Source organism: Drosophila ficusphila, unplaced genomic scaffold (genome assembly GCF_018152265.1).
Source record: "Drosophila ficusphila isolate 14025-0441.05 unplaced genomic scaffold, ASM1815226v1 contig_607, whole genome shotgun sequence".
NCBI classification, from domain to species: domain Eukaryota; kingdom Metazoa; phylum Arthropoda; class Insecta; order Diptera; family Drosophilidae; genus Drosophila; species Drosophila ficusphila.
Window position 1 is genome coordinate 3,419,649 of NW_025064537.1, and position 14,026 is coordinate 3,433,674.

Genomic DNA, 14,026 nt, shown 5'->3' on the forward strand with positions numbered 1-14,026 from the left:
TCACAGCCAAGTTTTGTTTGTGGTTCCGCCCGAAAAGACGGAGGATAACATACAAACCGAGGCAAGCCAACTAAGTAACCATAAAATTTACTTAAAGTTTGTTTTGTTTTCCTTACCTTCTGTTGTTGTTTGAGCGCATAAAAGTTTAATGCAGGGAGGGCAAATAAAACACAAACTCAGCCAGTGGCGCAGAACGGGAAAGGAAGGTGTGCCGGATGTAATTCTCAGACAGCGGCAAACGCCGATAACACGCATACGCAGCGTAGGCTGCTGGAAAAGTTGGCGGGGGAGGACGGCAGTGGGCGGGTCGGAAAATCAGTCAGATAAGCCGGGAAAAGCGCGTGGAGGAAGTGCACAACTGACCGCCACTAAGCGGTTGCCACTTTGCTGCTGCACTGGAGGCGCGAATAAAGTATACGCCATGCTGTTCCCGAGCGGAACTGGCAGCTCGGAGAAAAGCTCTACTTTACTGCTGGAAAGGAAGGAAAATTCACGGAGCGCAGCCGGTAATAACTGGACAGCCAAGGCGCTGGCAATATAAAGTAAAAGGGTCCACGGAGAATCGAGTCAGAGATTAGGTTATTGCAAGGATGTTGTTAAGCTGTTGCGAGAATGTCGGCGAAGGGGGAAAATGCAAAGTGCCCAAGAAAAACTGTCGATTTGCGTTATGCCCGGGAACTTATGGATGTGAAAATGAACTTTACCAGTTAATGCATAATCGGAAGCAACGCTTGCAATGAAATTGCTCGAATTAAACTTTCCATAGCTGTTAACCCACTTCCTGCGGCAAAAACTATTATGCCTTATTGTTATTGTGCCTTTTGTTTTCAATTTATTTAATGCTTCAATAACACAAGACAACCGCCACTCAATTAAATTACCTTTTTAACGCAACAGCAAACTTTGTTTTGGCTTATTATTAAATGGAACTACTGAACAAAAATGTTCACCTGTGTCAACATACAGGATATATAAAAAAAAACAACTATGCTCAAAATAATAAAGGATTCCCAAAATTTGTTTAAAAACAAGATGCTTAAAACTGAAGCATTAAAAAGCATGCCATAAAAATAACAATATTTATACCCTTGCAGAGCAAAAGGGTATTATAATTTCAGTCAGAAGTTTGCAACGCAGTGAAGGAGACACCTCAGACCCCATAAAGTATATATATTCTTGATCAGCATCACGATCAGAATCCAAATATGCATGTACGTCTGTCCGTCTGTCCGTCTGTCCGTCTGTCCATCTGTCCGTCTGTCCGTCTGTCCGTCTGTCCGTCTGTCCGTTTCCGCGCAAACTAGTCTCTCAGCTTTGAAGCTATCTTGATGAAACTTTCCCAAAAGGTGTGTAGTTATTGCACGCAGTATATAAGTCGGAACGAGCCGGATCGGCCGACTATATCGGATAGCTCCCATATGAGAGAATGAAATAAAAAATTCTCACGCCGTTGTTTTTGATCAGATCGACTTGAACTCTTCAAGATGGCGTTTTCTAACTGTTATTGAATTTCGGATTAAATTTGATCAAAATCGGATAACTCTATCATATAGCTGCCATAGGAGAGATCGAAAATTATATATAGAATTAATGGAAATAAATTGATAACATCGTTGTTTTTTATCCCACGAGCATGATTTTTTGAATATCAAGTTTTTTATCAACGTTTATATTGGAAAAAAAGTTTCATAAAAATCGGTCATCTATATCTTATAGCTGCCATAGGAAAGATCGAAAAATCTATATAGAAATAATGGAAATAAAATTATAATATCCTTGTTTTTCATCAGACAAGTATGATTTTTGGAATATAGAGTTTTCTTACGACTCTTGAATTACGAATTAAATTTGATCAAAATCGGACACCTATATCGTATAGCTCCCATATGATCTATAGTCAAAAATATGGAAAATGAATAGAAAAATCGTCTTAGATTCGATGTTGTCTAGCCTTTATGCGTTTTGTTCGACATATTTGATGACTGCAAGGGTATATAAGCTTCGGCTTGCCGAAGCTAGCTTCCTTTCTTGTTTTTTCTTGTAATTTTTTGAGAATATAGGCTATACCTTGGAGTATGCATTGAATCCCTTTCAATAACAAGCTAGACTCATTTTTCATACGAATTCTATTTATTTTTTCCTCTAAGTGAAATAATAATACTGTTCGTAAGGCTACAAAAATCTTTAAAGAAACTGCATTTAAATTATGTATTTTGTTCTTTATCGGAGATGCATTAACCTTGTAAACATAAGCTAAGGTAAGCAACCCTACCTCAACGCTTCTAAAATGAATTTACTTTGCAGCAACCGGAATCCAGCCCCATCAAGATAATGTAAAAGGGAACGCCCTGCCACACGCAACCCGCCCAATCTGCAACCGCTCCAAAGTTTGGAGTTGAGCCCGGAAACTTTTCGCAGAAGGTCGCAAGACAGGCCTCTTACTTACCCATTAGTCGGGCCATCAGTTCCCGCTCCTCCTCCCGCTCCCGGCGCTCCCGCCGACGTCATGTCCGCCGAGGTGAGTGCTTCCGTGCCGCTTCGCTCACGCACCAAGCGATCTGGGAAAATCAGGACAAGGATAGAGGTTACTTGGAAGTTTAAGCTCATTAGAGGTAGTGATGAGCAGGGCGAGCACTTTGTTCTTAATGCAAGACGCTAGTAATATGGTTAAGAGGACTTTTCTACTAATAAAACTACCTAGCAACACACCCAACGTGTAAGGCAAAAAAAGTTTAAAAAATATGTATCTTTTGTGTAAAAATCTCATTCAAATTCGATGAAATAGTAATGGGGTTAATGGGGTTAAAAATTGTTGGGTTGGCGCTCGTATTTAACTTATTAGCTCCTCTTCACCACATTTATTTTTAAAGATTTAATAAGCGTTTACTACATTGTTTTGTTTTATATAAAAAGTTTGAACTTTTTTCCAAGCACAAAAGTGAACCTCTTTGGAAGGGGCGCCTTTATTAAAAAACATATTTAGAATCCAAAATACCTCAAGTACCCCAAATGCATATTAAAGTTAAATGTGTGTTGGTAAATGTATTTCCTTCCTCTAAAATAAAATGACCAAATATAATGTTCTATGAATCCTAAATGAGTTACTCCCTTTAAAGGAAATTCTATAATATTTAGAAGTCCCAACCCAACCTGTTTTTTCTGGTGAGTCTTTACTACCTTGTGGAGACATAAACAGTTTATGTTGTGTTACCTAACAGCTTAATGCTCATCTCTGCTCGACCATCACTGGATTGGAAGCCACCACTCTGCACTGACTACCCACCTGCCTCCTGGCGCTCCAGCTCCTCGGCGTGCTGGCCCGGCTTGGCCTTCACCTCGATGGCGATCTCCGCGGAGCTGAGTCCCGCGTGGCAGGAGTAGACGCCGGCGTCGCGGAAGGTGATGTCCAGGATGCGGAGGGCGCCCTTCTTGGACACCTTGAACTTGCGCGACCGCTGCAGCGGCTTGTGGTCCTTGCTCCACTTGATCTTGGTGCGGTTGTAGCGCTTCACGGGGCACTTGATCTTCACCTGGGTGCCGAAGAAGACCACCCCGGCGCCGCCCACCTTGAGGGTGATCTTGGTCTTCTTGGGGTCGTGCTGGATGTGCGTCGAGTTGCTCACCTGGATGACCGGCTTGGGGTCCTCCGGCGGACAGGGCTTCACGTTGCAGGGCTTCTTGTCCGCCGGCTTGGCGCTGGGGCACATCGACTCCGGGCGCTCGATCTTGTGCTCCTGGGCCATGATCTGCTTGCACTCGACCTTGCGCTCCTTGAACCCGTAGCCGCAGGTGTGCGAGCACTTGGCCCACTCGCCCACCTCCCAGCGGACGGGGCAGTCGAGCACGTTGCAGTACTGCCGGTCCGCCGGCGGCGGCTGGGGGCACATGCTGTTCGGCACCACCATGGTGTTGTCGCCGCCGCGGGTCACCTCGTGGATGCACTGCACCTCGCGGGTCTTGATCCCGATGCCGCAGCTCTTCGAGCAGGGCGTGTAGTCCGAGTAGTTCCACCTGGGCGGGCAGGGCCGGTCGTTGCAGGTGCGCACCCGCGCCTCCGGCTTCGTCTCCGGTGAGCAGAGGAAGGGCGACACCACGCGCCCGTTGTCCTCGCGCACGCAGTTGATGATCAGCTCCTCCACCCCGCCGAGGCAGGAGGCGCTGCAGGAGGTGTAGCCCTGCTCCCGCCACACGTACGTCTTGCCCGGCTCCGAGACGCCCACCTTGATGGAGTCGCGCGGGAACTGGTCGTCGAAGCTGTGCGAGGGCAGCATGCACGGCTCCTCCACGCAGCGCTCCACCTCGTCGTGCGGCCTCTTCCCCTCGCAGAGCGAGTCGTTCACCGTGGCCACCGTGCGGGAGTACTCGAGGAAGATCTTGCAGTTGAACGCCCGCCGCCGGATGCCCTCGCCGCAGGTCACGCTGCAGGGCGACCACTCCGAGTCCTTGATGTAGCTGTTTTCAATAAAAAGAAGTCGGTTTGAGTAACTACAGATCTTGTATTGCTATAATATGTTGAAAACAGCCTTTCGGTCTGTTTGAAAAAACAAAAAAGATATAAATATAATAAAACATATAATAATAACGAAACAATACCAATAATAATTATTACTATTTTTCTCCAATACCAATTCCAAATGTATGCCTTAATTTTATAATGAAGAGTAATGAATGCTGAAATGGTAGATTAACAAACAGCCAAAGTGCAAAAAGAAATGCAGTTCTTCATAACTTGCATAGAAGCACTCGAAACCAACGTTTTGAATTATTTATTAAAGTTTTTTGTTGGCACAAATGGAAATTCATCAACGTGAAACTCATTGAATCCATAAACCACAGGGTTCCACTGGGATGTTAATCTATAGACTTGGAATCGAAATATTCCTAAATACGGTTTAAATAGCAGTGACAACCTTTATCAAATTTCGAGCCTGACCAGCAGAGCGTTCACAACTCCTCCACTCCACTCCACTCTCCAATGGACAAACAAAAGCCTCTGGTGACACATTCCGTGTTTCGTGGGCGATTCCTTTGTGTGTTTAGCCGTATGCACACAAATCGAATCATCTAAAACGTGTGTCAACGCAAAAACCACCGACCTGCAGCATCCCGCTCTGCGTCGTCCATTTTATCTGGAGCTAGGCAAATTCCATGCCACAATAGAGCTCGCCACGTTCCACACACTGCATTTCATTCGGTGCCAGGAGCCGTGTTTATTGAACCCCTGCGCCACTCTGCCCCAAAAAGTGGGCTACGCGAATGAATCGTTTGAGGAACTCGAGTGAGACCCGCATGACCTCCACTTTGTGTTCTCAGTGGAGCTGTACTTGTGCTGGGCACTGAAGTGTCGGATTGTGGACTTTATGGCCACGGTGACCGTTCATGGAAACAAACTTAGGGCCGGAGGTTGACAGGTCCGCTGGCCAGGAGCGTTTCGACCCCGTATTGATTTGCAGTCAAATTGAAGATGCGAATGTCGCATTTATGTGGCGCCAAATGGCCGCAAACATCTTAGCATGGCTCTCTAAGTAGGTCAGCTTGCAGGATGCACAGAGAGAAATAAAGACGTCTTTGAATTTGCTTGCTTTTACTAAAATGTTTAAAGGCTATCTGTAGAAGTCAGAAAAGCATTTGTGTGAAGATTATACTTTTAAATAAAGTTGAAAAGAAACTTGTTCTAAGTAATTTAAGAAGAAAACAACATAAACTTTCGAAACAATAGAGAGAATATTTTCTATAAATATATAGACCTTTTTTGTTGAAAAGTATATTTATATTAATGTCTACTATTGGACTATGATCTGTACAAATTAGAAAAGGTATCTGATTTTTAGAATTTGTACATATGAATTTTTACGTGAATGCAATACCTAATAACTTTTATTTATTTTGAAGAAGTTGAATTTTAACTATGTGTTAAAAATACTGTACTTTGTATTATATTCTCAACTTCAAATTAATAATGTGGTTATAAACTGGTATTTTTTCTCAGTGATGCTGCTGATTTCATAACCATCGCGCCACGTAGGCTAGGCGCGTGTTGAGAACTTTGTTTGCTTGTATCTTTCCTTTTTTGTTTGTCTGCCTGGCGCGCTGCCATCGCCAATCTCTTCATGGCCTTTATTGTTGCCGCATCGGCAGCGGCATCGGCATCGGCATCGGAGGCCAAGGTTCTGTGGCGGCACCAGGACGCGACTTTATGGCGGCGCCAGCCTCGAATAGTTTCAGCTTAGTGGGCATCGCAACAAAAAGCCATCGAGAGAAATGTAAAGAAAAGATAAGTTGACTGCCTTTTTAGCGAAATAAAAGCGGCATTTCGTTGTTTCCCAGTCAACGGTCCATTAAGTTCAAAATATATGAGTTTTTCCCTCAGTACATTTATTTTTTGAGGAAGCCATGGGTCAATGTTCGACAAAAGGGTAATTGGCTAAGAAAAATAGTTGGCTTTATTATTATTCAACTTCCTAATATTCATAATTGGGTTTACGTTCAATTTGGATATTCAAATACATTCATTAGGAACCTTTCACAGAAATTGCACGTTTTTTTGAAAATATTTTCTGAGAAAATAACAAAGAATTAAGCAAATTACTCACTCCTGTTATTCCCCCTCTGTAATTCCGGGAAATGTCAAAGATCTTTGAAATAAGAGCAGCAGGATTTCCTTGGCAATTGAGCAGTACAATTTCCTGGCACCCGACTCATTCTGGCACATAAATAAGCGAGAAGTCGCGACAAGTGGATTGGGACTTCCAATCTGAGCGGTAATTTATTACTTCGGCTAAGTATTCCCCACGCACCAATTATCCGATAAAAGCACTTGGATCGGTCCCCCAGATTCTAATGATTCCACTCGGACTCGGATTCGGATTCATTTCGCTTGTTTCGCCGGCTAATTGAAGTGTGTACACACCTAAGAGGTACTTTGCCACAACTTGATATGTTTGACCGGGCTTATCGGCGCAATTTTTATCGCTTTCCAATAACAACGAGTGGGGCACGCCAGGGCGGCACTTTAATTGTCATTAGGCGCACTTCACCGCACTTGCGATCCACTTCAACTCCGAGTCGATTCCTCCTCGACTCGATGTGGGCTCGTGAGTTTGTCTAATAGCCTTAATTTTAGGTGTCGACAGTGCTCAAGGACGTTGTGATGAGTCATGAAGAGGGTGGGTGGTGTTAGTGGCCTCCCTGGCCAAGTGCTCCCGCCAAGTTGAGTCGAGTGGCGGCCAAGTGGGTGGGGAAGGCTAAGAAGGCTAAGAGAAGCAGAAGGACGCGGAGGATGGCGACGCACTAAAGTTGAAATATGTCAAGTGCTGGCTGCGGGCGAGATAAGGCGAGGAGAAGTGGCCGCAGGAGCCGGAGTCTCGCACTTCTTTCGAGACAGTGGGCTCCAGTCAAAAGCCCCCGGAAAGCGTGGTGCCTCATGTCCCAGGGGACACGGCTAACCACTCCGAGGCGTGACATCAATTAGCACCGGCAATAATGATTGAAATACATGTACAATGAACGAAAGGCAACGAACTGTCAACTTAGTTTCAATAGCGGGACGGAAAAACCTTGGTTTCATAGGTGTTTTTATCATAGATAAAACCTTCCCTTTTTATCTATGGATGGAATGCAGATTTAAAGTTATGTTTAAAGTTATTGTAGAACAAACAATGCGGAAATAGTTGTAACAAATTAAAAATTAAAATACTTCTAGGGTGATTAGTAAATTGCTAATGTTTTTCCCTTGTTAAAGTGTTAAAACGGTCACTACAATTTCATTAAAAATATTATAAATATAATGCAATTCCCTACCCTAGCAACAAAAATCTAATCTATCTATGTGTTTCTACACGAATACATAAAATGTTAGTTAAAATTAAAGCAGTTTTATAAGCATTCCTTTGAATTTTAAATTAATTTACTATAACCTTTGTGCAATTAAAACAACTTAAGCTTACGCAACTTATCTGAGTACTCCAAATGACATAATTACAAAGGTAGCAGCACTTTCAACCAAACTTGCTGGTAAATGCAATACAGATTATACTACTTACGTGGGATCCAATGAGGGCGCCTCCGCTCCTCCTCCTCCTCCTCCGCGGTTGTAGTTGTTGTTCGAGCTGCCGCTCATCAGCCGCAGGGTGCGCGGCTCATCCGGAGCTTCCTGGAGGAGGCGACTCTGCGTGCGGAGGGAGTAGCGGGAGGGCTGGTCGGCGTAGGAGAGGCCCTCGCCGTCGTCGGTGTCCTGGCCCGACTCGAGGTCATCGATGTCGTCCGCCTCGTCGTCCACGTCCTCGTCGTCGTCGTCGTCGTCCGCATCCGAGCTGTCCATCTGCCGCTCCGACCGCTGCAAAGAGCAGATGCCACTTCCGCTGCAGGCCTTGCATCATTGATGGACTCGGGCGGCACTTACCTCGTTCAGCGAGCGGCTGCTGCCCACGATGATGGTGCCGCCGCCCTGGTTCGCCGATCCGCTGCCCCCGCCGCAGTTGATGCCCGTGGAGCACTGCTGCATGCTGCCGGGCTTCGTCAGCGGATCGCACTTGGCACTCAGGCTGCCGTCCGTCGATTTGCATTCGACGCCTCGCATCTGTATCCCCTGTCCGCAGGAAACCGAGCACTGTGGTTTGGAGGGGGTAAAAGAGGGGAAGGATATGGAGCATCCGTGAGCATTATAAATTATTTCAATGCGCTCCCTTTCGCCGTCATAAAAAGGCATTTGTTTGCACAAAGGATGAGCCGCCGCATGACAAAGTGCGCTGCTTCCTCGCAAAAGTTTCAAGTTGTGCGGCTTAAAAACAAAAAAGGCAACCCAACTGAGGCTCCCTAACCCTCCACACACACACATACACTCACTCACACTCACTCACACACACATGTAGGCATTCAACCCCATCGCAATCCGCATCCCGCATACAAATTCAAATTCTCATATTGTTTGCGTTTTGTCGTGCCACGGGGCGTATGCGTAACATCCGAGCTCCACCTCCATTGTTTATTCGTACGGAGCCCAGTTCGGAGCTGCTCACTCCCCGCTTTAATGGCGCTTAATTTTGTGGCATATATTTTATTAATGGACATAAACGTTCACGCGCCCGCTTCTTCCCATTTCATCTCATAAGCGTTATGAGAATTCATTTAAAAAGTGGATGGGCCTGCTGAAAGGTTTGCGGTTACCTTTTCACACAAAAGAGTTCGCAAACAAAAAAGTGTTCGGGGGAGGAGGCAAGGAGGTTTCATTATATTTGCGAAGTTCATTAAGTTGTTAATAGGCTGGCGTTAAGTAGTTTCCACTCATATTTCTCGCTTTGCAGAAAAGTTAAAAGCGAAAAGACTTTTTAATTGTGTTCTGCAAATTCCATTAGCCCTGCAATAAAAGACTATTGCCTGACAACGTTTCCGCACACAAAAAGCGAAAGTTGAGGAACGTAATTGTGTTCCATTTTCAGTGATGTAAGGCAAACTTATAAAGCTTTCCTAATATTATAACTCACTGTTCTCACTTAATAAAGTTCAATACGATTTAATTATACTTTACTCTTCCCCTATAATAACCTATTTGAATAAAGCCTTCGCCGCAACTCAACATTTTAATCAACACCTCACCCAAAAATGTATTTATAGCCACCCCAACGTTTTCGTTGGCTTACTTCTAGGCGAAAAACTTGAGACAATTCAATTAAGCAACACATAAACTTGACACCCGGCGGGCGTCTTAAGTCCCCACACATACACGTTTTAAATTAATGTGGAGGCGGAGATTGAGTTTGGGGGAAGCATTGATAAAGTTGCAGTTTAAATGAACAGCAACCAAAGCAGAACCCACTGGGAGTGGCTCCCAGTTGGGCGGTGGAGCCACGAGGTGTGGGAACCGGCGACCAGACGAACTTAAGCAGCCACGCCGTCGACACGGCCACCGAGTTGATTAAGTTGCACGGCCAGGCCGTTTCCGACTGGCGGGAGGAGTCCCACTCTCAGTCTCAATTTCAGTCTCAGTCTCGGTCTCAGTCGCAGTCTAGCGGCCAGCAGCTTATTACGAGCCACCAAGCAAAGCAACTTCAAATGCGGAAAAAACAAACAAGAAAATAACAGAACGAGGTCTACTCGAATTGTGAATCCTCTAACAGGGCTTGGAAAAACTTTGAAATCTTTTTTGCAGGGAAAATTTGAATATTCCTTAAAAAGCACTTTTCTCATGTTCTCTTACATTGTTAGATTTAAAGTGCCTAAATCGTTACAAAAAAATACTGTTTTAAAAACAGTTCTGAATACATAAAAAACAATGTTTTTGTGTTGCAGGGCGACTTTTCCACTAGAATGCTTAAATTATATGGGCAGACTTTATAATGTTTATAGGACAAGGCTTATATTTGGATTTTATGATAGTATAAAAGAATATTGCCAATGATATAACATTTCTAAAAGTATTAAACTTAAAGTGGGAAAAAAAGGTTGGCGAAAGAACTTAAGTTTCTGTACGAAATAGTAGTTAATTTTTGCTCCATATTTTAATTCATAAAATACAAAGGGAAAATAAGCAAAACAGGGTCAGAAACGGGGTCTAGTTGCATTTCAAAAATTAAAATTAAATAAAATAAAAATTTCTTCTTAATTGTTTTCTTTTAACAAAAAGGCAGGCGTTCAATTCCATCTTCAAAAGCCGAATGAGAGGTGAAAGCGCTTTTCTGCATAATTTGTTAAATTGCAGTACACGAAAATAAAACGTAGGCTCCTTCCTGGGATTAGAATACAACCTCAAAACCCTTGTCCCCACTGTGCCCCATTCAATGGCCAGTGTAGAGCCCCAAAAGCAGCCAGGCAAAGGGCATCCTAGGAGGGCTATGCCCCTGACCAGCCAACAGGCAGCAGCGAGCACTGGCAACCCAGACATTTAGCTAAGTACACACAAAGGGCCCAGACACGGCTCGTCAACGAGCAGCGTGCAACGTGCAACGTACATCGTACATCGTGCAACGAGCCACTTGCAACGTCTGCGTCTGGGTGCCCCACTCTGCTGCCTCGCTGCGGCACAGAAAGTGCGGAAGGTGCACGATTATTACACGAGCAGCTGGGAAGTGGGGCCGCGGTGGCAAGTACTTACGCCGGTCCAGTCCTCGACCTCCCAATGCGGACACTCCTCGATAATGCAGGTCTCTTGTGTTGGCGGCTTGGGAGTGCGGCACATGATGTCTGCAACCTGTTTTCGGAGGGGAGGGAAAAAGGGGAGGTGTGAGAAAACATGGCAATAGCGTGTCGGCGTCGGTTCTTCCCACTTCCGAATGCAAAATTAGCGGCGTTCGAGGGGCGGAACTGCAGGTAATGGCCGGCACTTTTTCGGCCACTTGGCGAGTCCTTCTCAGCCTCAGTCTTAGTTTCAGTCTCACTCACCCGCGTCTTGATGGCGTTCGACTCCTCCGCGCAGACGACCATCCGCTCCCGGTAGCCGTGGCCACAGAGCCGGCTGCAAGTGCTCCAGTCGTCGGTTATCCAGCTGCGGATTCACAAGGTTGAGTGCAAGTGGTCGGTCAGTCAGGGCGTTCATCGCGAGTCGGCGGAACAGAAAGTAAATGAGTAGTTGCCAGCGGCAGTAAGTGGTTTGGGTCAAACAAAAACGATTTCACACGCTCTGAAAAACGTTCAACCGTAAAGGGCATGCGGTTGGGCGGGAAAGGGTCTTGGGAAAGGCTCCTGGGAAAGGGAAGGACTACAAAGGCAAGCCACTGTTATCGGCTGTTGAATAGTTCAGTGGTAAATCGCTGAAGCAACTGAGCAACTGAACCTGGAAAATTATTTGTGCGAAAGAAAAACCAGCTACCAATTTGTTTATCTGTTTCCTTGATAGTAACACAATGCATTCTGAAGAAGTTCTTTCATTATTTTTCAAATGGCTTCCTTGATATCTTTTCTTTAAAGCTACAAAAAAAACAGTTGTTACCAACTCATAACTCCTAGCGAACTATCTTGACCTAATCTTATCCATTGTCAAAACAATTCATCATCAAAAGGCACAAGCCTGAACTTCCCAACTAATCTATCTTCTTCGTGGTAGTTGGAACCTCAAGCTGCTTCTGTGCAAAAATGAAAAAATATACTAATGACCCAAACAAGGAGCCACTAGGAGAAGTGGAAATGCCAAACTTTTCGGACGGACAAGAAAAGAATAAAAAACGCAAACGATGTCTGCGCCCGAAGGCAAATACGCAAAGCCGCGAACAGCAATAAACATATTGTCGGAAAACAAGGACGGAGATTAGAATTCGGGGAAAGCCTTGGATGGAGACATTCGCCAATTTGGCGTTTGCCTTTGGCTCACTTCGGTTTCGGTTGCCCTGGTTTCTGGGTTTGGCTTGTGAAATGTCACCGAACGATAAATAAGCGTGAGTGCGCCAGGACCAAAGGAGGAGAGGGGAAGGACCTGCGGGAGAGGGACGAGCTGGGGAACAGGACCTTCAGCCACGGGGGAGAACGTCCGCGTCCTCGTGCCTCCTGGGCGATAATAGTGTGCCTGGGAAGGCAATCAAAACGTGCGCACGATAACCGACGCCATTGAAATTGATAGCTGGCCAGATGAGGCACGGCAGCCGAGTTTACACTTAGAGAACGCATCAAGGCTATCTAATAAAGGTAATTTTAATTACATATCAAAAAATCTATAGCTATTCTTACAAAAAAGAACAAGTAAGAATATAAATCTAAAAATCCTAACTAATTACAAGAATAATCAAACCTTAGCTATGGAATAAGAAAAAGTTCTTCAAACTTACTTGTTACTATTTCACTGATTTCAGAACCATTCAAGACCTCCCTTACTGAGTTTAAGAATTAACTCGGGTAATGATAATATAAATGTTCACTCCTTAAATTACTACTTCGTTCCTACACATTACTTAAACCACAAATTTTCGATCAGTACAGCTGCGGTTGCTTAGCGGCCTTGGGGACTTGTTTGGTTGGAAGGGGCAGTGGGAGGTGGCAGGTGGGAGATGGGAGGTGGCAGGTGGGAGGAGAGAGGTGGTGGCTCAGACAACTCCGCAGGTAGGAGTACTTACCGCGGCGGACAGCTGTGTGTGTTGCACTGCTCCACCGACGCCTCCGGGCGATTAGTAAGGCTGCAGAGCGTATCATCGACATCGGCGTTGGTTAGACGGTTCCTGCACATCGGACGGGACATTTTGTAACCTGAGGCGGAGGAAAGGCGAGTCGAAATTCAAAGGCGGGAAGAGCAGAACAGAGGAGAAGAATGTTAGTGAGGGGCTAAATTGGAAATCGCATTCAACTGCCAGACGACAGCCAAACTGTCCTCCTTTGTTTTTGTTCAAATTTTCAGCTCTTCCTTTTCGCTTGAGCTGCACTTTAAAATCAATAAAAGTCAGGAGATGGTGAAATTGTGAGCAGGAGACAAGGACGCTGCTTGTGCAACTTTAATGTCACTTAAGGTTCTCAAGATATTCACTGCACAAAGACAAGGCTGCAGTTGAGTCTTGAAATTTGTTGTGGGAATTCAAAAAATTATAAAAGGTTTTAGGTTTTTTAACTATATTACTCTAACAAAGTCCGAAAGTAACCAAGACTGAATTGCCTATAAAGATACATATTCTGTTAAAGATGAAAAGCAAAATTGAACAATAATGTCTTGCTTAGAAAATAAATGAATCCTACTTTTCCTGTTTTAATTTATTAGAAACTCTAAAAAGTAAAGCTTGGTAATTTCAAAGCAAATTCAAAATAGATTCTTAAAAACGTACCCTTCTACTTTTAAATATTATCGCTTTTCACATCTCCTTAATTTTTAAAGATTTCAAATAACAAATCACCGAAATCCCTTTTATATAACAAACGCCAGTTCAAGCGCTTTAGGATCCCTGTAAAATCCCAAAGAAACTGCCAAATCAATTTTTCAGATTTGAGGGGTTAAATGTCAGCTCCTAACTGGGGAAAGGGGGCATCTGGCAAAGGCGAAAGGATTTAAGGGGAGGAGCTCCCGAAAGCACAGCCGGAAATTGGCAGATGGCGAAATGCAGCCAGCGAAGGAGCAAAG

General features: G+C 44.6%; 1 protein-coding gene across 12 annotated transcripts in view; it reads right to left on the bottom strand.

Annotated features, from left to right (window-relative positions):
- The window catches only part of LOC108094378 (protein madd-4), a 61,538-nt gene that overhangs the window by 14,671 nt on the left and 32,841 nt on the right, over positions 1-14,026 (bottom strand). For all 12 annotated transcript variants that reach the window (XM_017194933.2, XM_017194932.2, XM_017194931.2 and 9 more), the window contains exons 8-14: positions 13,038-13,167; positions 11,377-11,479; positions 11,090-11,185; positions 8,402-8,608; positions 8,043-8,335; positions 3,284-4,452; positions 2,447-2,558 (exon numbers count right to left, since the gene is read on the bottom strand). In XM_017194933.2, coding sequence (XP_017050422.1) covers positions 2,447-2,558; positions 3,284-4,452; positions 8,043-8,335; positions 8,402-8,608; positions 11,090-11,185; positions 11,377-11,479; positions 13,038-13,167 — 2,110 coding nt within the window. The remainder of the gene's footprint in view (positions 1-2,446; positions 2,559-3,283; positions 4,453-8,042; positions 8,336-8,401; positions 8,609-11,089; positions 11,186-11,376; positions 11,480-13,037; positions 13,168-14,026) is intronic.